The sequence below is a fragment of the Micropterus salmoides genome, unplaced genomic scaffold (genome assembly GCF_014851395.1).
Source record: "Micropterus salmoides isolate LMB-PRFRI ecotype aquatic unplaced genomic scaffold, ASM1485139v1 Ms_hic_scaffold_3545, whole genome shotgun sequence".
NCBI lineage: Eukaryota > Metazoa > Chordata > Actinopteri > Centrarchiformes > Centrarchidae > Micropterus > Micropterus salmoides.
Genome location: NW_024042868.1, coordinates 515 through 26,610, shown reverse-complemented (window position 1 = coordinate 26,610; position 26,096 = coordinate 515). Strand labels below are relative to the sequence as shown.

The following is a 26,096-nucleotide window of genomic DNA, read 5'->3' as shown; positions in this document are numbered from 1 at the left end:
TTTCAGTCTCGATTGCCTTAGCGTAACGTGGCATATATTCTTTCTTTTCACACAAATCCCAATGCTTTTGCTCCAATACAGTCAATAGTTTCAGAATGTCGTCGTTGTTTTGCTCCAGTCTGGCGATTTTGTCTCTCATGTCTTCACTCCCTTTCACTCAGGTGTTGAAGTTTTGCCCTCAGAGATTCTATTGATTTCATTTTATTCAAGAGTTGTTCTTTTCTTATTTTCAGCTCTGACCGATCTCTTTCTAGTCTGTCCTTTTCATTCAAAAGTATTTCCCTGTCCCTCTCAGTACTGATCTTCATCTGACTGAGTTGTCCTCTCTCTCCACTGATGCTATTCATGGCAGCTTCAAGCTCTTCCCCCTTCTTGTTGAGATGCTTCTTCAAAACTTCCAGTTCTTGTCTTTCTGCCAGTGCGCTGTTCTTACTGGTCTCCAGTTCTTGTGTTTGTCTTTTGATGTCTCCCCTGAGCTCTTGTTCTTTTCGTCTGAAGGCAATCATGTTAATGACTTTCTCAAGTTCGTCCCTTTTTGTCTGAACATGAAGGGCTAGATCTTTAATGTTGGCTTTCTCTCTGTATATGCCGTCAAACAGACATTCAAGGTTTTCCTTCTTCTTTTGCAGCTCTATCTTTGTGAATTCCAACCTGTCTCTTTCCTCTTTTATGTCTTGTTTCTCTTGTTCTAATAAGTCAGTTTGTGTCTGGATGTCAGACCGCATCTGGTCACAGTCCACTTTCTCTTTGTTCAACAGCTCATTCCTTCTATTCAGATCCTCTCTGTCTCGCTTCAGTTGTGCCTTAAGTTTTCCAAGATTTTGTTTTTCCATCTCAAACTTTTGCTTCCACATATTTTCCATGTGTTCTCTCTGGATGTCCATGTCGGAGAGCATACTTAGCAGACTTTCCCTTTCTCTCTCTAAAATCTCAGTGTCACCAGCCACGCTTTCTTTCTGTTTATCAAGTTCTCCAAGCTTTTGTTCCAATACAGTGTACAGCATTAGCACATCCTCATTGTTTTGTCTCAACCTGTCCACCTTGTATTTTACGCCTTCACTTATCTTCACATTTTGCTGTAGAAGTTTTGCTCTCAGAGTTTCTATGGATTTCATTTTACTCATCAGTTGATCTTCTCTTATTTTCAGCTCTTCCCTTTCTCTGTCCATTATGTCCTTTTCATTCAAAAGCATTTCTCTCCCTTTGTCATGGTCAGTCTTCATTTTCGTGAGTTGTTCGCGCTCTCCACTCATGCTGTTTGTGGCTGATTCCACCTCTTCTACTTTCTTGTTGAGGTCCTTCCTCAAAAGTTCCAGTTCTTCTCTTTCTGCCAGTACACTGTTCTTACTGGTCTCCAGTTCTTGTGTTTGTCTTTTGATGTCGTCTTCCTTGAGTTCTTGCTCTTTTTGTCTGAAGGTAATCATGTTCATGACATTTTCGAGTTCATCTCGTTCTCTCCGAACCCGAAGAGTCAGATTTTTCACGTGGGTTTTCTCTCTGTTTATCTCGTCAAACAGACTGACTGCATTTTCCTTCTTCTTTTGCAGCTCAGTCTTTGTGATGTCCAACTTGTCTCTTGCCACTTTTATGTCTTGTTTCTCTTGTTCTAATACGTCAGTTTGTCTCTGGATGTCAGACCTCATCTGGTCCAAGTGCACTTTCTCTTTGTTCAACAGCTCAGTCATTCTGTTCAGATCCTCTCTGTCTTGCTTCAGCTCTGCCTTCAGCTTTTCAAGATCCGTCGTTCCCAACAAAGCCTCTTGTTTCATTCGATTTTCCATATCTTGTCTCTGGATGACAATTTCGGCCAAAACACTCTTCAAACCTTTCTTTTCAGTCTCGATTGCCTTAGCGTAACGTGGCATATATTCTTTCTTTTCACACAAATCCCAATGCTTTTGCTCCAATACAGTCAATAGTTTCAGAATGTCGTCGTTGTTTTGCTCCAGTCTGGCGATTTTGTCTCTCATGTCTTCACTCATCCTTTCACTCAGGTGTTGAAGTTTTGCCCTCAGAGATTCTATTGATTTCATTTTATTCAAGAGTTGTTCTTTTCTTATTTTCAGCTCTGACCGATCTCTTTCTAGTCTGTCCTTTTCATTCAAAAGTATTTCCCTGTCCCTCTCAGTACTGATCTTCATCTGACTGAGTTGTCCTCTCTCTCCACTGATGCTATTCATGGCAGCTTCAAGCTCTTCCCCCTTCTTGTTGAGATGCTTCTTCAAAACTTCCAGTTCTTGTCTTTCTGCCAGTGCGCTGTTCTTACTGGTCTCCAGTTCTTGTGTTTGTCTTTTGATGTCGTCTCCCCTGAGCTCTTGTTCTTTTCGTCTGAAGGCAATCATGTTAATGACTTTCTCAAGTTCGTCCCTTTTTGTCTGAACATGAAGGGCTAGATCTTTAATGTTGGCTTTCTCTCTGTATATGCCGTCAAACAGACATTCAAGGTTTTCCTTCTTCTTTTGCAGCTCTATCTTTGTGAATTCCAACCTGTCTCTTTCCTCTTTTATGTCTTGTTTCTCTTGTTCTAATAAGTCAGTTTGTGTCTGGATGTCAGACCGCATCTGGTCACAGTCCACTTTCTCTTTGTTCAACAGCTCATTCCTTCTATTCAGATCCTCTCTGTCTCGCTTCAGTTGTGCCTTAAGTTTTCCAAGATTTTGTTTTTCCATCTCAAACTTTTGCTTCCACATATTTTCCATGTGTTCTCTCTGGATGTCCATGTCGGAGAGCATACTTAGCAGACTTTCCCTTTCTCTCTCTAAAATCTCAGTGTCACCAGCCACGCTTTCTTTCTGTTTATCAAGTTCTCCAAGCTTTTGTTCCAATACAGTGTACAGCATTAGCACATCCTCATTGTTTTGTCTCAACCTGTCCACCTTGTATTTTACGCCTTCACTTATCGTCACATTTTGCTGTAGAAGTTTTGCTCTCAGAGTTTCTATGGATTTCATTTTACTCATCAGTTGATCTTCTCTTATTTTCAGCTCTTCCCTTTCTCTGTCCATTATGTCCTTTTCATTCAAAAGCATTTCTCTCCCTTTGTCATGGTCAGTCTTCATTTTCGTGAGTTGTTCGCGCTCTCCACTCATGCTGTTTGTGGCTGATTCCACCTCTTCTACTTTCTTGTTGAGGTCCTTCCTCAAAAGTTCCAGTTCTTCTCTTTCTGCCAGTACACTGTTCTTACTGGTCTCCAGTTCTTGTGTTTGTCTTTTGATGTCGTCTTCCTTGAGTTCTTGCTCTTTTTGTCTGAAGGTAATCATGTTCATGACATTTTCGAGTTCATCTCGTTCTCTCCGAACCCGAAGAGTCAGATTTTTCACGTGGGTTTTCTCTCTGTTTATCTCGTCAAACAGACTGACTGCATTTTCCTTCTTCTTTTGCAGCTCAGTCTTTGTGATGTCCAACTTGTCTCTTGCCACTTTTATGTCTTGTTTCTCTTGTTCTAATACGTCAGTTTGTCTCTGGATGTCAGACCTCATCTGGTCCAAGTGCACTTTCTCTTTGTTCAACAGCTCAGTCATTCTGTTCAGATCCTCTCTGTCTTGCTTCAGCTCTGCCTTCAGCTTTTCAAGATCCGTCGTTCCCAACAAAGCCTCTTGTTTCATTCGATTTTCCATATCTTGTCTCTGGATGACAATTTCGGCCAAAACACTCTTCAAACCTTTCTTTTCAGTCTCGATTGCCTTAGCGTAACGTGGCATATATTCTTTCTTTTCACACAAATCCCAATGCTTTTGCTCCAATACAGTCAATAGTTTCAGAATGTCGTCGTTGTTTTGCTCCAGTCTGGCGATTTTGTCTCTCATGTCTTCACTCATCCTTTCACTCAGGTGTTGAAGTTTTGCCCTCAGAGATTCTATTGATTTCATTTTATTCAAGAGTTGTTCTTTTCTTATTTTCAGCTCTGACCGATCTCTTTCTAGTCTGTCCTTTTCATTCAAAAGTATTTCCCTGTCCCTCTCAGTACTGATCTTCATCTGACTGAGTTGTCCTCTCTCTCCACTGATGCTATTCATGGCAGCTTCAAGCTCTTCCCCCTTCTTGTTGAGATGCTTCTTCAAAACTTCCAGTTCTTGTCTTTCTGCCAGTGCGCTGTTCTTACTGGTCTCCAGTTCTTGTGTTTGTCTTTTGATGTCGTCTCCCCTGAGCTCTTGTTCTTTTCGTCTGAAGGCAATCATGTTAATGACTTTCTCAAGTTCGTCCCTTTTTGTCTGAACATGAAGGGCTAGATCTTTAATGTTGGCTTTCTCTCTGTATATGCCGTCAAACAGACATTCAAGGTTTTCCTTCTTCTTTTGCAGCTCTATCTTTGTGAATTCCAACCTGTCTCTTTCCTCTTTTATGTCTTGTTTCTCTTGTTCTAATAAGTCAGTTTGTGTCTGGATGTCAGACCGCATCTGGTCACAGTCCACTTTCTCTTTGTTCAACAGCTCATTCCTTCTATTCAGATCCTCTCTGTCTCGCTTCAGTTGTGCCTTAAGTTTTCCAAGATTTTGTTTTTCCATCTCAAACTTTTGCTTCCACATATTTTCCATGTGTTCTCTCTGGATGTCCATGTCGGAGAGCATACTTAGCAGACTTTCCCTTTCTCTCTCTAAAATCTCAGTGTCACCAGCCACGCTTTCTTTCTGTTTATCAAGTTCTCCAAGCTTTTGTTCCAATACAGTGTACAGCATTAGCACATCCTCATTGTTTTGTCTCAACCTGTCCACCTTGTATTTTACGCCTTCACTTATCGTCACATTTTGCTGTAGAAGTTTTGCTCTCAGAGTTTCTATGGATTTCATTTTACTCATCAGTTGATCTTCTCTTATTTTCAGCTCTTCCCTTTCTCTGTCCATTATGTCCTTTTCATTCAAAAGCATTTCTCTCCCTTTGTCATGGTCAGTCTTCATTTTCGTGAGTTGTTCGCGCTCTCCACTCATGCTGTTTGTGGCTGATTCCACCTCTTCTACTTTCTTGTTGAGGTCCTTCCTCAAAAGTTCCAGTTCTTCTCTTTCTGCCAGTACACTGTTCTTACTGGTCTCCAGTTCTTGTGTTTGTCTTTTGATGTCGTCTTCCTTGAGTTCTTGCTCTTTTTGTCTGAAGGTAATCATGTTCATGACATTTTCGAGTTCATCTCGTTCTCTCCGAACCCGAAGAGTCAGATTTTTCACGTGGGTTTTCTCTCTGTTTATCTCGTCAAACAGACTGACTGCATTTTCCTTCTTCTTTTGCAGCTCAGTCTTTGTGATGTCCAACTTGTCTCTTGCCACTTTTATGTCTTGTTTCTCTTGTTCTAATACGTCAGTTTGTCTCTGGATGTCAGACCTCATCTGGTCCAAGTGCACTTTCTCTTTGTTCAACAGCTCAGTCATTCTGTTCAGATCCTCTCTGTCTTGCTTCAGCTCTGCCTTCAGCTTTTCAAGATCCGTCGTTCCCAACAAAGCCTCTTGTTTCATTCGATTTTCCATATCTTGTCTCTGGATGACAATTTCGGCCAAAACACTCTTCAAACCTTTCTTTTCAGTCTCGATTGCCTTAGCGTAACGTGGCATATATTCTTTCTTTTCACACAAATCCCAATGCTTTTGCTCCAATACAGTCAATAGTTTCAGAATGTCGTCGTTGTTTTGCTCCAGTCTGGCGATTTTGTCTCTCATGTCTTCACTCATCCTTTCACTCAGGTGTTGAAGTTTTGCCCTCAGAGATTCTATTGATTTCATTTTATTCAAGAGTTGTTCTTTTCTTATTTTCAGCTCTGACCGATCTCTTTCTAGTCTGTCCTTTTCATTCAAAAGTATTTCCCTGTCCCTCTCAGTACTGATCTTCATCTGACTGAGTTGTCCTCTCTCTCCACTGATGCTATTCATGGCAGCTTCAAGCTCTTCCCCCTTCTTGTTGAGATGCTTCTTCAAAACTTCCAGTTCTTGTCTTTCTGCCAGTGCGCTGTTCTTACTGGTCTCCAGTTCTTGTGTTTGTCTTTTGATGTCGTCTCCCCTGAGCTCTTGTTCTTTTCGTCTGAAGGCAATCATGTTAATGACTTTCTCAAGTTCGTCCCTTTTTGTCTGAACATGAAGGGCTAGATCTTTAATGTTGGCTTTCTCTCTGTATATGCCGTCAAACAGACATTCAAGGTTTTCCTTCTTCTTTTGCAGCTCTATCTTTGTGAATTCCAACCTGTCTCTTTCCTCTTTTATGTCTTGTTTCTCTTGTTCTAATAAGTCAGTTTGTGTCTGGATGTCAGACCGCATCTGGTCACAGTCCACTTTCTCTTTGTTCAACAGCTCATTCCTTCTATTCAGATCCTCTCTGTCTCGCTTCAGTTGTGCCTTAAGTTTTCCAAGATTTTGTTTTTCCATCTCAAACTTTTGCTTCCACATATTTTCCATGTGTTCTCTCTGGATGTCCATGTCGGAGAGCATACTTAGCAGACTTTCCCTTTCTCTCTCTAAAATCTCAGTGTCACCAGCCACGCTTTCTTTCTGTTTATCAAGTTCTCCAAGCTTTTGTTCCAATACAGTGTACAGCATTAGCACATCCTCATTGTTTTGTCTCAACCTGTCCACCTTGTATTTTACGCCTTCACTTATCGTCACATTTTGCTGTAGAAGTTTTGCTCTCAGAGTTTCTATGGATTTCATTTTACTCATCAGTTGATCTTCTCTTATTTTCAGCTCTTCCCTTTCTCTGTCCATTATGTCCTTTTCATTCAAAAGCATTTCTCTCCCTTTGTCATGGTCAGTCTTCATTTTCGTGAGTTGTTCGCGCTCTCCACTCATGCTGTTTGTGGCTGATTCCACCTCTTCTACTTTCTTGTTGAGGTCCTTCCTCAAAAGTTCCAGTTCTTCTCTTTCTGCCAGTACACTGTTCTTACTGGTCTCCAGTTCTTGTGTTTGTCTTTTGATGTCGTCTTCCTTGAGTTCTTGCTCTTTTTGTCTGAAGGTAATCATGTTCATGACATTTTCGAGTTCATCTCGTTCTCTCCGAACCCGAAGAGTCAGATTTTTCACGTGGGTTTTCTCTCTGTTTATCTCGTCAAACAGACTGACTGCATTTTCCTTCTTCTTTTGCAGCTCAGTCTTTGTGATGTCCAACTTGTCTCTTGCCACTTTTATGTCTTGTTTCTCTTGTTCTAATACGTCAGTTTGTCTCTGGATGTCAGACCTCATCTGGTCCAAGTGCACTTTCTCTTTGTTCAACAGCTCAGTCATTCTGTTCAGATCCTCTCTGTCTTGCTTCAGCTCTGCCTTCAGCTTTTCAAGATCCGTCGTTCCCAACAAAGCCTCTTGTTTCATTCGATTTTCCATATCTTGTCTCTGGATGACAATTTCGGCCAAAACACTCTTCAAACCTTTCTTTTCAGTCTCGATTGCCTTAGCGTAACGTGGCATATATTCTTTCTTTTCACACAAATCCCAATGCTTTTGCTCCAATACAGTCAATAGTTTCAGAATGTCGTCGTTGTTTTGCTCCAGTCTGGCGATTTTGTCTCTCATGTCTTCACTCATCCTTTCACTCAGGTGTTGAAGTTTTGCCCTCAGAGATTCTATTGATTTCATTTTATTCAAGAGTTGTTCTTTTCTTATTTTCAGCTCTGACCGATCTCTTTCTAGTCTGTCCTTTTCATTCAAAAGTATTTCCCTGTCCCTCTCAGTACTGATCTTCATCTGACTGAGTTGTCCTCTCTCTCCACTGATGCTATTCATGGCAGCTTCAAGCTCTTCCCCCTTCTTGTTGAGATGCTTCTTCAAAACTTCCAGTTCTTGTCTTTCTGCCAGTGCGCTGTTCTTACTGGTCTCCAGTTCTTGTGTTTGTCTTTTGATGTCGTCTCCCCTGAGCTCTTGTTCTTTTCGTCTGAAGGCAATCATGTTAATGACTTTCTCAAGTTCGTCCCTTTTTGTCTGAACATGAAGGGCTAGATCTTTAATGTTGGCTTTCTCTCTGTATATGCCGTCAAACAGACATTCAAGGTTTTCCTTCTTCTTTTGCAGCTCTATCTTTGTGAATTCCAACCTGTCTCTTTCCTCTTTTATGTCTTGTTTCTCTTGTTCTAATAAGTCAGTTTGTGTCTGGATGTCAGACCGCATCTGGTCACAGTCCACTTTCTCTTTGTTCAACAGCTCATTCCTTCTATTCAGATCCTCTCTGTCTCGCTTCAGTTGTGCCTTAAGTTTTCCAAGATTTTGTTTTTCCATCTCAAACTTTTGCTTCCACATATTTTCCATGTGTTCTCTCTGGATGTCCATGTCGGAGAGCATACTTAGCAGACTTTCCCTTTCTCTCTCTAAAATCTCAGTGTCACCAGCCACGCTTTCTTTCTGTTTATCAAGTTCTCCAAGCTTTTGTTCCAATACAGTGTACAGCATTAGCACATCCTCATTGTTTTGTCTCAACCTGTCCACCTTGTATTTTACGCCTTCACTTATCGTCACATTTTGCTGTAGAAGTTTTGCTCTCAGAGTTTCTATGGATTTCATTTTACTCATCAGTTGATCTTCTCTTATTTTCAGCTCTTCCCTTTCTCTGTCCATTATGTCCTTTTCATTCAAAAGCATTTCTCTCCCTTTGTCATGGTCAGTCTTCATTTTCGTGAGTTGTTCGCGCTCTCCACTCATGCTGTTTGTGGCTGATTCCACCTCTTCTACTTTCTTGTTGAGGTCCTTCCTCAAAAGTTCCAGTTCTTCTCTTTCTGCCAGTACACTGTTCTTACTGGTCTCCAGTTCTTGTGTTTGTCTTTTGATGTCGTCTTCCTTGAGTTCTTGCTCTTTTTGTCTGAAGGTAATCATGTTCATGACATTTTCGAGTTCATCTCGTTCTCTCCGAACCCGAAGAGTCAGATTTTTCACGTGGGTTTTCTCTCTGTTTATCTCGTCAAACAGACTGACTGCATTTTCCTTCTTCTTTTGCAGCTCAGTCTTTGTGATGTCCAACTTGTCTCTTGCCACTTTTATGTCTTGTTTCTCTTGTTCTAATACGTCAGTTTGTCTCTGGATGTCAGACCTCATCTGGTCCAAGTGCACTTTCTCTTTGTTCAACAGCTCAGTCATTCTGTTCAGATCCTCTCTGTCTTGCTTCAGCTCTGCCTTCAGCTTTTCAAGATCCGTCGTTCCCAACAAAGCCTCTTGTTTCATTCGATTTTCCATATCTTGTCTCTGGATGACAATTTCGGCCAAAACACTCTTCAAACCTTTCTTTTCAGTCTCGATTGCCTTAGCGTAACGTGGCATATATTCTTTCTTTTCACACAAATCCCAATGCTTTTGCTCCAATACAGTCAATAGTTTCAGAATGTCGTCGTTGTTTTGCTCCAGTCTGGCGATTTTGTCTCTCATGTCTTCACTCATCCTTTCACTCAGGTGTTGAAGTTTTGCCCTCAGAGATTCTATTGATTTCATTTTATTCAAGAGTTGTTCTTTTCTTATTTTCAGCTCTGACCGATCTCTTTCTAGTCTGTCCTTTTCATTCAAAAGTATTTCCCTGTCCCTCTCAGTACTGATCTTCATCTGACTGAGTTGTCCTCTCTCTCCACTGATGCTATTCATGGCAGCTTCAAGCTCTTCCCCCTTCTTGTTGAGATGCTTCTTCAAAACTTCCAGTTCTTGTCTTTCTGCCAGTGCGCTGTTCTTACTGGTCTCCAGTTCTTGTGTTTGTCTTTTGATGTCGTCTCCCCTGAGCTCTTGTTCTTTTCGTCTGAAGGCAATCATGTTAATGACTTTCTCAAGTTCGTCCCTTTTTGTCTGAACATGAAGGGCTAGATCTTTAATGTTGGCTTTCTCTCTGTATATGCCGTCAAACAGACATTCAAGGTTTTCCTTCTTCTTTTGCAGCTCTATCTTTGTGAATTCCAACCTGTCTCTTTCCTCTTTTATGTCTTGTTTCTCTTGTTCTAATAAGTCAGTTTGTGTCTGGATGTCAGACCGCATCTGGTCACAGTCCACTTTCTCTTTGTTCAACAGCTCATTCCTTCTATTCAGATCCTCTCTGTCTTGCTTCAGCTCTGCCTTCAGCTTTTCAAGATCCGTCGTTCCCAACAAAGCCTCTTGTTTCATTCGATTTTCCATATCTTGTCTCTGGATGACAATTTCGGCCAAAACACTCTTCAAACCTTTCTTTTCAGTCTCGATTGCCTTAGCGTAACGTGGCATATATTCTTTCTTTTCACACAAATCCCAATGCTTTTGCTCCAATACAGTCAATAGTTTCAGAATGTCGTCGTTGTTTTGCTCCAGTCTGGCGATTTTGTCTCTCATGTCTTCACTCATCCTTTCACTCAGGTGTTGAAGTTTTGCCCTCAGAGATTCTATTGATTTCATTTTATTCAAGAGTTGTTCTTTTCTTATTTTCAGCTCTGACCGATCTCTTTCTAGTCTGTCCTTTTCATTCAAAAGTATTTCCCTGTCCCTCTCAGTACTGATCTTCATCTGACTGAGTTGTCCTCTCTCCACTGATGCTATTCATGGCAGCTTCAAGCTCTTCCCCCTTCTTGTTGAGATGCTTCTTCAAAACTTCCAGTTCTTGTCTTTCTGCCAGTGCGCTGTTCTTACTGGTCTCCAGTTCTTGTGTTTGTCTTTTGATGTCGTCTCCCCTGAGCTCTTGTTCTTTTCGTCTGAAGGCAATCATGTTAATGACTTTCTCAAGTTCGTCCCTTTTTGTCTGAACATGAAGGGCTAGATCTTTAATGTTGGCTTTCTCTCTGTATATGCCGTCAAACAGACATTCAAGGTTTTCCTTCTTCTTTTGCAGCTCTATCTTTGTGAATTCCAACCTGTCTCTTTCCTCTTTTATGTCTTGTTTCTCTTGTTCTAATAAGTCAGTTTGTGTCTGGATGTCAGACCGCATCTGGTCACAGTCCACTTTCTCTTTGTTCAACAGCTCATTCCTTCTATTCAGATCCTCTCTGTCTCGCTTCAGTTGTGCCTTAAGTTTTCCAAGATTTTGTTTTTCCATCTCAAACTTTTGCTTCCACATATTTTCCATGTGTTCTCTCTGGATGTCCATGTCGGAGAGCATACTTAGCAGACTTTCCCTTTCTCTCTCTAAAATCTCAGTGTCACCAGCCACGCTTTCTTTCTGTTTATCAAGTTCTCCAAGCTTTTGTTCCAATACAGTGTACAGCATTAGCACATCCTCATTGTTTTGTCTCAACCTGTCCACCTTGTATTTTACGCCTTCACTTATCTTCACATTTTGCTGTAGAAGTTTTGCTCTCAGAGTTTCTATGGATTTCATTTTACTCATCAGTTGATCTTCTCTTATTTTCAGCTCTTCCCTTTCTCTGTCCATTATGTCCTTTTCATTCAAAAGCATTTCTCTCCCTTTGTCATGGTCAGTCTTCATTTTCGTGAGTTGTTCGCGCTCTCCACTCATGCTGTTTGTGGCTGATTCCACCTCTTCTACTTTCTTGTTGAGGTCCTTCCTCAAAAGTTCCAGTTCTTCTCTTTCTGCCAGTACACTGTTCTTACTGGTCTCCAGTTCTTGTGTTTGTCTTTTGATGTCGTCTTCCTTGAGTTCTTGCTCTTTTTGTCTGAAGGTAATCATGTTCATGACATTTTCGAGTTCATCTCGTTCTCTCCGAACCCGAAGAGTCAGATTTTTCACGTGGGTTTTCTCTCTGTTTATCTCGTCAAACAGACTGACTGCATTTTCCTTCTTCTTTTGCAGCTCAGTCTTTGTGATGTCCAACTTGTCTCTTGCCACTTTTATGTCTTGTTTCTCTTGTTCTAATACGTCAGTTTGTCTCTGGATGTCAGACCTCATCTGGTCCAAGTGCACTTTCTCTTTGTTCAACAGCTCAGTCATTCTGTTCAGATCCTCTCTGTCTTGCTTCAGCTCTGCCTTCAGCTTTTCAAGATCCGTCGTTCCCAACAAAGCCTCTTGTTTCATTCGATTTTCCATATCTTGTCTCTGGATGACAATTTCGGCCAAAACACTCTTCAAACCTTTCTTTTCAGTCTCGATTGCCTTAGCGTAACGTGGCATATATTCTTTCTTTTCACACAAATCCCAATGCTTTTGCTCCAATACAGTCAATAGTTTCAGAATGTCGTCGTTGTTTTGCTCCAGTCTGGCGATTTTGTCTCTCATGTCTTCACTCATCCTTTCACTCAGGTGTTGAAGTTTTGCCCTCAGAGATTCTATTGATTTCATTTTATTCAAGAGTTGTTCTTTTCTTATTTTCAGCTCTGACCGATCTCTTTCTAGTCTGTCCTTTTCATTCAAAAGTATTTCCCTGTCCCTCTCAGTACTGATCTTCATCTGACTGAGTTGTCCTCTCTCTCCACTGATGCTATTCATGGCAGCTTCAAGCTCTTCCCCCTTCTTGTTGAGATGCTTCTTCAAAACTTCCAGTTCTTGTCTTTCTGCCAGTGCGCTGTTCTTACTGGTCTCCAGTTCTTGTGTTTGTCTTTTGATGTCGTCTCCCCTGAGCTCTTGTTCTTTTCGTCTGAAGGCAATCATGTTAATGACTTTCTCAAGTTCGTCCCTTTTTGTCTGAACATGAAGGGCTAGATCTTTAATGTTGGCTTTCTCTCTGTATATGCCGTCAAACAGACATTCAAGGTTTTCCTTCTTCTTTTGCAGCTCTATCTTTGTGAATTCCAACCTGTCTCTTTCCTCTTTTATGTCTTGTTTCTCTTGTTCTAATAAGTCAGTTTGTGTCTGGATGTCAGACCGCATCTGGTCACAGTCCACTTTCTCTTTGTTCAACAGCTCATTCCTTCTATTCAGATCCTCTCTGTCTCGCTTCAGTTGTGCCTTAAGTTTTCCAAGATTTTGTTTTTCCATCTCAAACTTTTGCTTCCACATATTTTCCATGTGTTCTCTCTGGATGTCCATGTCGGAGAGCATACTTAGCAGACTTTCCCTTTCTCTCTCTAAAATCTCAGTGTCACCAGCCACGCTTTCTTTCTGTTTATCAAGTTCTCCAAGCTTTTGTTCCAATACAGTGTACAGCATTAGCACATCCTCATTGTTTTGTCTCAACCTGTCCACCTTGTATTTTACGCCTTCACTTATCGTCACATTTTGCTGTAGAAGTTTTGCTCTCAGAGTTTCTATGGATTTCATTTTACTCATCAGTTGATCTTCTCTTATTTTCAGCTCTTCCCTTTCTCTGTCCATTATGTCCTTTTCATTCAAAAGCATTTCTCTCCCTTTGTCATGGTCAGTCTTCATTTTCGTGAGTTGTTCGCGCTCTCCACTCATGCTGTTTGTGGCTGATTCCACCTCTTCTACTTTCTTGTTGAGGTCCTTCCTCAAAAGTTCCAGTTCTTCTCTTTCTGCCAGTACACTGTTCTTACTGGTCTCCAGTTCTTGTGTTTGTCTTTTGATGTCGTCTTCCTTGAGTTCTTGCTCTTTTTGTCTGAAGGTAATCATGTTCATGACATTTTCGAGTTCATCTCGTTCTCTCCGAACCCGAAGAGTCAGATTTTTCACGTGGGTTTTCTCTCTGTTTATCTCGTCAAACAGACTGACTGCATTTTCCTTCTTCTTTTGCAGCTCAGTCTTTGTGATGTCCAACTTGTCTCTTGCCACTTTTATGTCTTGTTTCTCTTGTTCTAATACGTCAGTTTGTCTCTGGATGTCAGACCTCATCTGGTCCAAGTGCACTTTCTCTTTGTTCAACAGCTCAGTCATTCTGTTCAGATCCTCTCTGTCTTGCTTCAGCTCTGCCTTCAGCTTTTCAAGATCCGTCGTTCCCAACAAAGCCTCTTGTTTCATTCGATTTTCCATATCTTGTCTCTGGATGACAATTTCGGCCAAAACACTCTTCAAACCTTTCTTTTCAGTCTCGATTGCCTTAGCGTAACGTGGCATATATTCTTTCTTTTCACACAAATCCCAATGCTTTTGCTCCAATACAGTCAATAGTTTCAGAATGTCGTCGTTGTTTTGCTCCAGTCTGGCGATTTTGTCTCTCATGTCTTCACTCATCCTTTCACTCAGGTGTTGAAGTTTTGCCCTCAGAGATTCTATTGATTTCATTTTATTCAAGAGTTGTTCTTTTCTTATTTTCAGCTCTGACCGATCTCTTTCTAGTCTGTCCTTTTCATTCAAAAGTATTTCCCTGTCCCTCTCAGTACTGATCTTCATCTGACTGAGTTGTCCTCTCTCTCCACTGATGCTATTCATGGCAGCTTCAAGCTCTTCCCCCTTCTTGTTGAGATGCTTCTTCAAAACTTCCAGTTCTTGTCTTTCTGCCAGTGCGCTGTTCTTACTGGTCTCCAGTTCTTGTGTTTGTCTTTTGATGTCGTCTCCCCTGAGCTCTTGTTCTTTTCGTCTGAAGGCAATCATGTTAATGACTTTCTCAAGTTCGTCCCTTTTTGTCTGAACATGAAGGGCTAGATCTTTAATGTTGGCTTTCTCTCTGTATATGCCGTCAAACAGACATTCAAGGTTTTCCTTCTTCTTTTGCAGCTCTATCTTTGTGAATTCCAACCTGTCTCTTTCCTCTTTTATGTCTTGTTTCTCTTGTTCTAATAAGTCAGTTTGTGTCTGGATGTCAGACCGCATCTGGTCACAGTCCACTTTCTCTTTGTTCAACAGCTCATTCCTTCTATTCAGATCCTCTCTGTCTCGCTTCAGTTGTGCCTTAAGTTTTCCAAGATTTTGTTTTTCCATCTCAAACTTTTGCTTCCACATATTTTCCATGTGTTCTCTCTGGATGTCCATGTCGGAGAGCATACTTAGCAGACTTTCCCTTTCTCTCTCTAAAATCTCAGTGTCACCAGCCACGCTTTCTTTCTGTTTATCAAGTTCTCCAAGCTTTTGTTCCAATACAGTGTACAGCATTAGCACATCCTCATTGTTTTGTCTCAACCTGTCCACCTTGTATTTTACGCCTTCACTTATCGTCACATTTTGCTGTAGAAGTTTTGCTCTCAGAGTTTCTATGGATTTCATTTTACTCATCAGTTGATCTTCTCTTATTTTCAGCTCTTCCCTTTCTCTGTCCATTATGTCCTTTTCATTCAAAAGCATTTCTCTCCCTTTGTCATGGTCAGTCTTCATTTTCGTGAGTTGTTCGCGCTCTCCACTCATGCTGTTTGTGGCTGATTCCACCTCTTCTACTTTCTTGTTGAGGTCCTTCCTCAAAAGTTCCAGTTCTTCTCTTTCTGCCAGTACACTGTTCTTACTGGTCTCCAGTTCTTGTGTTTGTCTTTTGATGTCGTCTTCCTTGAGTTCTTGCTCTTTTTGTCTGAAGGTAATCATGTTCATGACATTTTCGAGTTCATCTCGTTCTCTCCGAACCCGAAGAGTCAGATTTTTCACGTGGGTTTTCTCTCTGTTTATCTCGTCAAACAGACTGACTGCATTTTCCTTCTTCTTTTGCAGCTCAGTCTTTGTGATGTCCAACTTGTCTCTTGCCACTTTTATGTCTTGTTTCTCTTGTTCTAATACGTCAGTTTGTCTCTGGATGTCAGACCTCATCTGGTCCAAGTGCACTTTCTCTTTGTTCAACAGCTCAGTCATTCTGTTCAGATCCTCTCTGTCTTGCTTCAGCTCTGCCTTCAGCTTTTCAAGATCCGTCGTTCCCAACAAAGCCTCTTGTTTCATTCGATTTTCCATATCTTGTCTCTGGATGACAATTTCGGCCAAAACACTCTTCAAACCTTTCTTTTCAGTCTCGATTGCCTTAGCGTAACGTGGCATATATTCTTTCTTTTCACACAAATCCCAATGCTTTTGCTCCAATACAGTCAATAGTTTCAGAATGTCGTCGTTGTTTTGCTCCAGTCTGGCGATTTTGTCTCTCATGTCTTCACTCATCCTTTCACTCAGGTGTTGAAGTTTTGCCCTCAGAGATTCTATTGATTTCATTTTATTCAAGAGTTGTTCTTTTCTTATTTTCAGCTCTGACCGATCTCTTTCTAGTCTGTCCTTTTCATTCAAAAGTATTTCCCTGTCCCTCTCAGTACTGATCTTCATCTGACTGAGTTGTCCTCTCTCTCCACTGATGCTATTCATGGCAGCTTCAAGCTCTTCCCCCTTCTTGTTGAGATGCTTCTTCAAAACTTCCAGTTCTTGTCTTTCTGCCAGTGCGCTGTTCTTACTGGTCTCCAGTTCTTGTGTTTGTCTTTTGATGTCGTCTCCCCTGAGCTCTTGTTCTTTTCGTCTGAAGGCAATCATGTTAATGACTTTCTCAAGTTCGTCCCTTTTTGTCTGAACATGAAGGGCTAGATCTTTAATGTTGGCTTTCTCTCTGTATATGCCGTCAAACAGACATTCAAGGTTTTCCTTCTTCTTTTGCAGCTCTATCTTTGTGAATTCCAACCTGTCTCTTTCCTCTTTTATGTCTTGTTTCTCTTGTTCTAATAAGTCAGTTTGTGTCTGGATGTCAGACCGCATCTGGTCACAGTCCACTTTCTCTTTGTTCAACAGCTCATTCCTTCTATTCAGATCCTCTCTGTCTCGCTTCAGTTGTGCCTTAAGTTTTCCAAGATTTTGTTTTTCCATCTCAAACTTTTGCTTCCACATATTTTCCATGTGTTCTCTCTGGATGTCCATGTCGGAGAGCATACTTAGCAGACTTTCCCTTTCTCTCTCTAAAATCTCAGTGTCACCAGCCACGCTTTCTTTCTGTTTATCAAGTTCTCCAAGCTTTTGTTCCAATACAGTGTACAGCATTAGCACATCCTCATTGTTTTGTCTCAACCTGTCCACCTTGTATTTTACGCCTTCACTTATCGTCACATTTTGCTGTAGAAGTTTTGCTCTCAGAGTTTCTATGGATTTCATTTTACTCATCAGTTGATCTTCTCTTATTTTCAGCTCTTCCCTTTCTCTGTCCATTATGTCCTTTTCATTCAAAAGCATTTCTCTCCCTTTGTCATGGTCAGTCTTCATTTTCGTGAGTTGTTCGCGCTCTCCACTCATGCTGTTTGTGGCTGATTCCACCTCTTCTACTTTCTTGTTGAGGTCCTTCCTCAAAAGTTCCAGTTCTTCTCTTTCTGCCAGTACACTGTTCTTACTGGTCTCCAGTTCTTGTGTTTGTCTTTTGATGTCGTCTTCCTTGAGTTCTTGCTCTTTTTGTCTGAAGGTAATCATGTTCATGACATTTTCGAGTTCATCTCGTTCTCTCCGAACCCGAAGAGTCAGATTTTTCACGTGGGTTTTCTCTCTGTTTATCTCGTCAAACAGACTGACTGCATTTTCCTTCTTCTTTTGCAGCTCAGTCTTTGTGATGTCCAACTTGTCTCTTGCCACTTTTATGTCTTGTTTCTCTTGTTCTAATACGTCAGTTTGTCTCTGGATGTCAGACCTCATCTGGTCCAAGTGCACTTTCTCTTTGTTCAACAGCTCAGTCATTCTGTTCAGATCCTCTCTGTCTTGCTTCAGCTCTGCCTTCAGCTTTTCAAGATCCGTCGTTCCCAACAAAGCCTCTTGTTTCATTCGATTTTCCATATCTTGTCTCTGGATGACAATTTCGGCCAAAACACTCTTCAAACCTTTCTTTTCAGTCTCGATTGCCTTAGCGTAACGTGGCATATATTCTTTCTTTTCACACAAATCCCAATGCTTTTGCTCCAATACAGTCAATAGTTTCAGAATGTCGTCGTTGTTTTGCTCCAGTCTGGCGATTTTGTCTCTCATGTCTTCACTCATCCTTTCACTCAGGTGTTGAAGTTTTGCCCTCAGAGATTCTATTGATTTCATTTTATTCAAGAGTTGTTCTTTTCTTATTTTCAGCTCTGACCGATCTCTTTCTAGTCTGTCCTTTTCATTCAAAAGTATTTCCCTGTCCCTCTCAGTACTGATCTTCATCTGACTGAGTTGTCCTCTCTCTCCACTGATGCTATTCATGGCAGCTTCAAGCTCTTCCCCCTTCTTGTTGAGATGCTTCTTCAAAACTTCCAGTTCTTGTCTTTCTGCCAGTGCGCTGTTCTTACTGGTCTCCAGTTCTTGTGTTTGTCTTTTGATGTCGTCTCCCCTGAGCTCTTGTTCTTTTCGTCTGAAGGCAATCATGTTAATGACTTTCTCAAGTTCGTCCCTTTTTGTCTGAACATGAAGGGCTAGATCTTTAATGTTGGCTTTCTCTCTGTATATGCCGTCAAACAGACATTCAAGGTTTTCCTTCTTCTTTTGCAGCTCTATCTTTGTGAATTCCAACCTGTCTCTTTCCTCTTTTATGTCTTGTTTCTCTTGTTCTAATAAGTCAGTTTGTGTCTGGATGTCAGACCGCATCTGGTCACAGTCCACTTTCTCTTTGTTCAACAGCTCATTCCTTCTATTCAGATCCTCTCTGTCTCGCTTCAGTTGTGCCTTAAGTTTTCCAAGATTTTGTTTTTCCATCTCAAACTTTTGCTTCCACATATTTTCCATGTGTTCTCTCTGGATGTCCATGTCGGAGAGCATACTTAGCAGACTTTCCCTTTCTCTCTCTAAAATCTCAGTGTCACCAGCCACGCTTTCTTTCTGTTTATCAAGTTCTCCAAGCTTTTGTTCCAATACAGTGTACAGCATTAGCACATCCTCATTGTTTTGTCTCAACCTGTCCACCTTGTATTTTACGCCTTCACTTATCGTCACATTTTGCTGTAGAAGTTTTGCTCTCAGAGTTTCTATGGATTTCATTTTACTCATCAGTTGATCTTCTCTTATTTTCAGCTCTTCCCTTTCTCTGTCCATTATGTCCTTTTCATTCAAAAGCATTTCTCTCCCTTTGTCATGGTCAGTCTTCATTTTCGTGAGTTGTTCGCGCTCTCCACTCATGCTGTTTGTGGCTGATTCCACCTCTTCTACTTTCTTGTTGAGGTCCTTCCTCAAAAGTTCCAGTTCTTCTCTTTCTGCCAGTACACTGTTCTTACTGGTCTCCAGTTCTTGTGTTTGTCTTTTGATGTCGTCTTCCTTGAGTTCTTGCTCTTTTTGTCTGAAGGTAATCATGTTCATGACATTTTCGAGTTCATCTCGTTCTCTCCGAACCCGAAGAGTCAGATTTTTCACGTGGGTTTTCTCTCTGTTTATCTCGTCAAACAGACTGACTGCATTTTCCTTCTTCTTTTGCAGCTCAGTCTTTGTGATGTCCAACTTGTCTCTTGCCACTTTTATGTCTTGTTTCTCTTGTTCTAATACGTCAGTTTGTCTCTGGATGTCAGACCTCATCTGGTCCAAGTGCACTTTCTCTTTGTTCAACAGCTCAGTCATTCTGTTCAGATCCTCTCTGTCTTGCTTCAGCTCTGCCTTCAGCTTTTCAAGATCCGTCGTTCCCAACAAAGCCTCTTGTTTCATTCGATTTTCCATATCTTGTCTCTGGATGACAATTTCGGCCAAAACACTCTTCAAACCTTTCTTTTCAGTCTCGATTGCCTTAGCGTAACGTGGCATATATTCTTTCTTTTCACACAAATCCCAATGCTTTTGCTCCAATACAGTCAATAGTTTCAGAATGTCGTCGTTGTTTTGCTCCAGTCTGGCGATTTTGTCTCTCATGTCTTCACTCATCCTTTCACTCAGGTGTTGAAGTTTTGCCCTCAGAGATTCTATTGATTTCATTTTATTCAAGAGTTGTTCTTTTCTTATTTTCAGCTCTGACCGATCTCTTTCTAGTCTGTCCTTTTCATTCAAAAGTATTTCCCTGTCCCTCTCAGTACTGATCTTCATCTGACTGAGTTGTCCTCTCTCTCCACTGATGCTATTCATGGCAGCTTCAAGCTCTTCCCCCTTCTTGTTGAGATGCTTCTTCAAAACTTCCAGTTCTTGTCTTTCTGCCAGTGCGCTGTTCTTACTGGTCTCCAGTTCTTGTGTTTGTCTTTTGATGTCGTCTCCCCTGAGCTCTTGTTCTTTTCGTCTGAAGGCAATCATGTTAATGACTTTCTCAAGTTCGTCCCTTTTTGTCTGAACATGAAGGGCTAGATCTTTAATGTTGGCTTTCTCTCTGTATATGCCGTCAAACAGACATTCAAGGTTTTCCTTCTTCTTTTGCAGCTCTATCTTTGTGAATTCCAACCTGTCTCTTTCCTCTTTTATGTCTTGTTTCTCTTGTTCTAATAAGTCAGTTTGTGTCTGGATGTCAGACCGCATCTGGTCACAGTCCACTTTCTCTTTGTTCAACAGCTCATTCCTTCTATTCAGATCCTCTCTGTCTCGCTTCAGTTGTGCCTTAAGTTTTCCAAGATTTTGTTTTTCCATCTCAAACTTTTGCTTCCACATATTTTCCATGTGTTCTCTCTGGATGTCCATGTCGGAGAGCATACTTAGCAGACTTTCCCTTTCTCTCTCTAAAATCTCAGTGTCACCAGCCACGCTTTCTTTCTGTTTATCAAGTTCTCCAAGCTTTTGTTCCAATACAGTGTACAGCATTTGCACATCCTCATTGTTTTGTTCAACCTGTCCACCTTGTATTTTACGCCTTCACTTATCTTCACATTTTGCTGTAGAAGTTTTGCTCTCAGAGTTTCTATGGATTTCATTTTACTCATCAGTTGATCTTCTCTTATTTTCAGCTCTTCCCTTTCTCTGTCCATTATGTCCTTTTCATTCAAAAGCATTTCTCTCCCTTTGTCATGGTCAGTCTTCATTTTCGTGAGTTGTTCGCGCTCTCCACTCATGCTGTTTGTGGCTGATTCCACCTCTTCTACTTTCTTGTTGAGGTCCTTCCTCAAAAGTTCCAGTTCTTCTCTTTCTGCCAGTACACTGTTCTTACTGGTCTCCAGTTCTTGTGTTTGTCTTTTGATGTCGTCTTCCTTGAGTTCTTGCTCTTTTTGTCTGAAGGTAATCATGTTCATGACATTTTCGAGTTCATCTCGTTCTCTCCGAACCCGAAGAGTCAGATTTTTCACGTGGGTTTTCTCTCTGTTTATCTCGTCAAACAGACTGACTGCATTTTCCTTCTTCTTTTGCAGCTCAGTCTTTGTGATGTCCAACTTGTCTCTTGCCACTTTTATGTCTTGTTTCTCTTGTTCTAATACGTCAGTTTGTCTCTGGATGTCAGACCTCATCTGGTCCAAGTGCACTTTCTCTTTGTTCAACAGCTCAGTCATTCTGTTCAGATCCTCTCTGTCTTGCTTCAGCTTTGCCTTCAGCTTTTCAAGATCTTTATTCTCCAGCTCTTTTTCTTTCATCATTAACTCTTTTGATTTTTCCTTTTTTATGTTAGTTATCTCCACTTGCTCCAAATTTCTTTGCTCACGTGCAATAATTTCCTGTTTCCTTTTAATCTCTATCTTTATTTTTTCCACTTCTTCTCTTGCCCGGGTTATGATTTTTATCTGGGCCTCAATGTTTTTCTTTTTAGCTTCAATCGCTCCTTTAATATCTTTAGTATGTTTTGTCATTAGATTAGCTTTCTGCAAACATGTCTGAATGAGTTCCCATAGACTTTTATTTTGAATTTGAACTTTTTTGATTGTTGACATGCTAGAATTTTTCATTTCACCTTTCCTTTCATCCTTTTCTCTTTGCAGTTTCATCTTCATTATCTCTAGTTCATCCCTCTCCCTGATGATCCTCTCCAGTCGGTGGTTGAGCTCTTTCTTTCTTCTCTGTGTCTCCTTCTTCAGGGCATTTTTTTCTCCTTCGATCTCAGCCCACATGGCTTTCACTTTCCCCTCTATTCGAATCCCTTTTTGGATCATGTGTTTATTCTCTCTTTTCTTTTTTTCCAACTCAGAATTCAACACTTCCATCTCTCTTTTTTCTCTTTTAACTTTCTCTAGTGCAATTTCAAGCTTCTGTTGTTGTTTTTTGATATCATCCCTATTTTGGAACATTTCATTTGTTTTTGCTTTTGCTGGTATAGTAATTCTTTCAAAGTCCATTATTATCTGAGATTTGATTCTGTTGATGTTGTCTCTTACAGCCCTGTTCTCCGCATTTATTACTTTGAGGTCTTCTATCTGTGTCCATAAGTGAACACTGACAGGTTCCAGAATTCCCACTTCCTTCTTAATTATTTCCATATGCACATGAATCTTTTGTGTGATGTTTTGAAGGTCAACAATTGAATCTGTGACTGTGGAGCTTTGGTGTGCCATTTCAGCGTGCTCCCTGATACTTATCACCTCTTGCTTTTCCAGACTTTGTTTTTCATGTTCTCTGTATACTTGGATAAGAGTAGCTCTTTTTTTGATACTCATTTGCTTCTCATCAGTCAACTCTTCTTTCTGCCATTTCAGTTTAATTCTCAACATTTTTAACTTGTCCCCCTCTCTCAATGTTTTCTCAAGTCTTTGGTCTAATTCTTTTCTTCTCTTTTTGGTCTTGCTCTTCAGTAATTCCTTTTTTCTTTGTATTTCATAACACATTATGTCACTCTCCTCCTTTTTTCTCATGCTTTTCCTAAATATCTTTTTGTTTTCTTTTTTCTTTGTTTCCAGCTCTGACTTCAGTAGCTCTATTTCTCTTGTTTCTCTTTTGGTCATTTGCACTTTGTCTTCCAGCTCCTGTTTCTGTCTTTCAATAGTCTCCCTTAAACAGTTCATCTCATGTATTTCTGCCTCAGCTTGTTGTCTTGCTAGTCTCACATTCTCCTTCTCCACTTGAATCTGTTTTTTCATCATCTCAATCTCTTCTCTCTCAAGCTTTTGTTTCACTTGCTCACTTACTGTCTTTTTCAGTTGTACAATTTCACTGTTTTTCTCATCCAAACTGTCCATTATCGGTTTTATTATATTGTCCTCCAATTTCTTGTTTTCTGATCTGAGTCTGAAGATTTCATTTTCCATTTCCTCCATTTTTTTGTCCATTCTGTTCTTTGTCATTTGGTTCCTTTCTGTATCTGTTTCACCTTTGAAACATTTCTTTATGTCTACCTTCTCTCTCTCAGTATTTTCCAATACATAGTCTTGATCCTTTCTCTGCCTGATTTCATTTTTCAATTTTTCAAGGTGAACTCTTTCCTGGGATATTAAAAGGTAGTTGTTTTCCAGTTCTTGTTTTGTTGCCTCAATCTTACAGTTCAGTTCTTCTAACAGTCTCAGTTTTTCTGTGGTCTCCTTCATTATAATCTCTATGTCTTTACTTTTCTTTCTTGTCTCAGCAGAAATTTTCTCTATGGTCCACTTAACTTTTGCCATTTTCTCCAACTTCTGCTCTGTCACTTCAGTTTGTCTCTGCATTTTTATTTTTAAAATATCTAATTCATCTTTCTCTCTCAAAGTTTTCTCCAACCTCTGATCTAATTCTCTTTTCTGTTTTTTTGCTGCCATTTTCATTGTTTTCATGTTTCTCATTTCTTCTTTCAAATGCATTTCATTTTGCCTCATTGCACTTTTTACCATTATCAAAAGTGTTTGGAATTGTTTGATGTCTTGCAGCAATCCTTCAATTTCACTGTCTCCGTCCTCATGATTTTTGTTACTTTCTTCAGATTTGTTTTCAAGTCCTAGTTTCACTAATCTTATGATTTCTTGTGTTCTATAAATCTCTGCCTTAAGTCTTTGTATATCAGCACTTCCTGTGACCTTTTTACAAGAACTTCCGTCCTTCTCCTCAGGACATGTCCATAGATCTTCTCTTAATTCCAGACTTTGTTTTTGGTTCTCAACATCCAATCTTATCAAGTCAGACTCATCAGTTACTCCTTGCTTCATATTATTACCATCCTTCGTAATTATTTCATGTTTGAAAACATTGGAGTTAACCCTGAAAATGTCTTTCTGTTCAATATTTTCCAGCAGTCCAGTCACTCCTTTCTTCACGTTTCCGGTTCCCCTGACTATAATTTGTGACCCAGTTTCAGTCTCTGGTGTCTGGCTATGTAGGTAATTTATTTCCATAATGAGCCTTTTAATGTGTTGATTTGTTTTCTCCATGTTCTCCATAGCATACTTTATTTCTTCACTTTGATGCTGGTCTTCTAATGTTATAGATTTTTGCAAAGACATGGCCTCTTTTGTTTTTGTTTTTGTTTCGTCTTCTGCTCCTTCTTCATCTGTTTTAAAGGTTTGAGTTGTGAGGGATTCTCTGTGTGTTTCCTTCTGTGGAAGTTTAGATGTATAATCTAAACTAATGTATTCAGTATTTTTGATTGCAGATTCTGTCAATATCCATTTGCTGATCCGAGCTTTCATCGAAGTCAGTTTATCCTTCACAAAAAGATAGAATTGTCATTGTTTTCTGAAGTAAAAGTAAAGACTTAAGGTTCAGTGTGTAATATTTAGGAGGATCTATTGACAGAAATGTAATATAATATCCATAAAATGTTTTCAGTGGTGTATAAAGACCTTACATAATGAACCGTTATGTTTTTAGTACCTTAGAAGTAGCCATTTCTCTCTACATACACCACGGGCCCTCTTACATGGAAGTCGCAATGTTGCACTGCCATGTTTCTACAGTAGCCCAAATGGACAAACTGCTCTGCCGAGGGAGAGGTGAGCTGTGAGTGATGCATTCATGTGGTGTCGGAAGAATATTTTTTTCCTCCTTAGAAATAAAGTGCACATGGGACATATATAAGCATACAGAACTTTGATTCATGCATATACATGTTTTGCTAACATGTAATGTGTAATATGGTTATAAGGGTTAGTTTGCTGTCCATGTAGAGTAAACTAGATGTCTGCATATTGTTTATGTGCTCTAATAATGCTAATCCAACACATCTTTGTAGTAGCGTCCTTGTTGATTCCACATTCTGACTTAAGAGCACATGAACACACTGAAGTCGGAAGATTGACTTTACAACTCGGGAAATGGGACCATCCGAGGAGCACATGAATGCACCGTGAGCCACTGGTTGCAATTTGCAACCCTCACCACTAGATGTCACTAAAATTTACACACTGAACCTAAGTAAAAGTGGTAATACCCAACTGTTAAATAATCTGTTACAAGTAAAAGTTTGCATTGAGAAAATGTTAATAAAGTAATAATAATACTGTAAAAGTAATTAATACTGTAACTCTCACAACTTCCATGCATTTCCTAGAAACTCTCCGGACTTGTCATCTTCATTCGCCCACCAGTCCCAGTCACCTGAGTACCATATCCACCTGCTCACCTGTTCCTCATTACCAAGTTACTCCTGTCAGTAATTAAGCCAGCCCCTTCTCCTTAGTCAGTGCCCCATTGTCAATGTTGCATATGCCTTTGCTTTCCAGCTATCTGAACTTAAACCTGCTTTCTTATAACCTATTCTTGTGTTTTGATCTAGTGCCTGTTCCTGACCAAAGCCAGAGTTTACAAACTCTGACTGCCTAGATTGTTGTCAAATGGTACTATGACAGTGAATAAGATGTTAGTTAGTTGATTTATTGTCAACTTAACTGGAGTTTGCCTAGGTCAAAATTGAATACTTCGCTTGCACATACATACATACTTGCTTGCTTAGGGATGCATCGAATGTTCGGCCACCAAAATTAATCGGCCGAAAACAGCAAAAAAGCACTTTCGGAGTTCAGCCTAATAAGTCAAAAAACCAATTAAATTTTAACAACCAATTACGCTGACATGTGGGAAGTGTGGAAGCATTTTAAAGTGTATACATACTCATACTCATATATATACTCAGTTTGCGCATATATACATACTTAACCTCGCACATATACACATACTTAACCTCGCACATATATACATACTACATACTAACCTTGCGCATACATAAATACTCACCTCGCATATACATACATACTTACAAATGACAGTATGTATTATTTTTGCCTTTGCTTTAAGAGTGATAATCGTTAACTGCTTATAATGCTAGTTTCCAGTAAAGAGGACGCTGATGTCCACTCTTCTGCTGTAAATTAAACCACAAGGTAAAGCGTCCCTGACGATGCATTTGTGTATTTAGCGCACATGAGGGGAGGTGTGAATAAAGGTGTGAAAAAATTGGTCCAGAAAATGTCTCCAGAATGCGGGAAATTAAGTGGTTAATACGCAAACTCATTAATGTTATAACAACAGACCTCGGGTAACACCTATCCACCTTTCGTAGTAGGGGTTAATATGGAAGTTACACCCAACGTCACAAAGTTACTCCTGAAGTTATTATTATATATATTATTATTTATTTTATTGTTGTGACTAGAGCAAAGGGGTGTTGCAACTACTGGCAGGAAGTGTACACTACCTATAAAAAAAGAAGGAAGGATATGAGGTGAGACCCAATCAATCTGATTGCTAAATTCTGGCAGCCAATGAACGTTTGGAAATGGGGTGAGGTCCTTTCTGAC

At 40.2% G+C, this 26,096-nt stretch overlaps 2 protein-coding genes across 2 annotated transcripts; both read right to left on the bottom strand.

The window, feature by feature from the left end:
• Positions 1 to 240: 240 nt before the first annotated feature.
• On the bottom strand, positions 241 to 10,322 carry LOC119884567 (golgin subfamily A member 4-like; the record flags this gene model as incomplete). Its single annotated transcript, XM_038694952.1, has 1 exon — positions 241 to 10,322. A coding segment is annotated over exon 1 (10,055 nt), but the record flags the coding sequence as incomplete, so codon positions are not given.
• A 57-nt stretch (positions 10,323 to 10,379) lies between these two features.
• Positions 10,380 to 20,295, bottom strand: LOC119884566 (golgin subfamily B member 1-like). The gene has a single exon (XM_038694951.1). The coding sequence runs from the start codon at positions 20,278 to 20,280 to the stop codon at positions 10,387 to 10,389; it is 9,894 nt and encodes a 3,297-aa protein (XP_038550879.1). The 5' UTR covers positions 20,281 to 20,295; the 3' UTR covers positions 10,380 to 10,386.
• Positions 20,296 to 26,096: the final 5,801 nt, after the last annotated feature.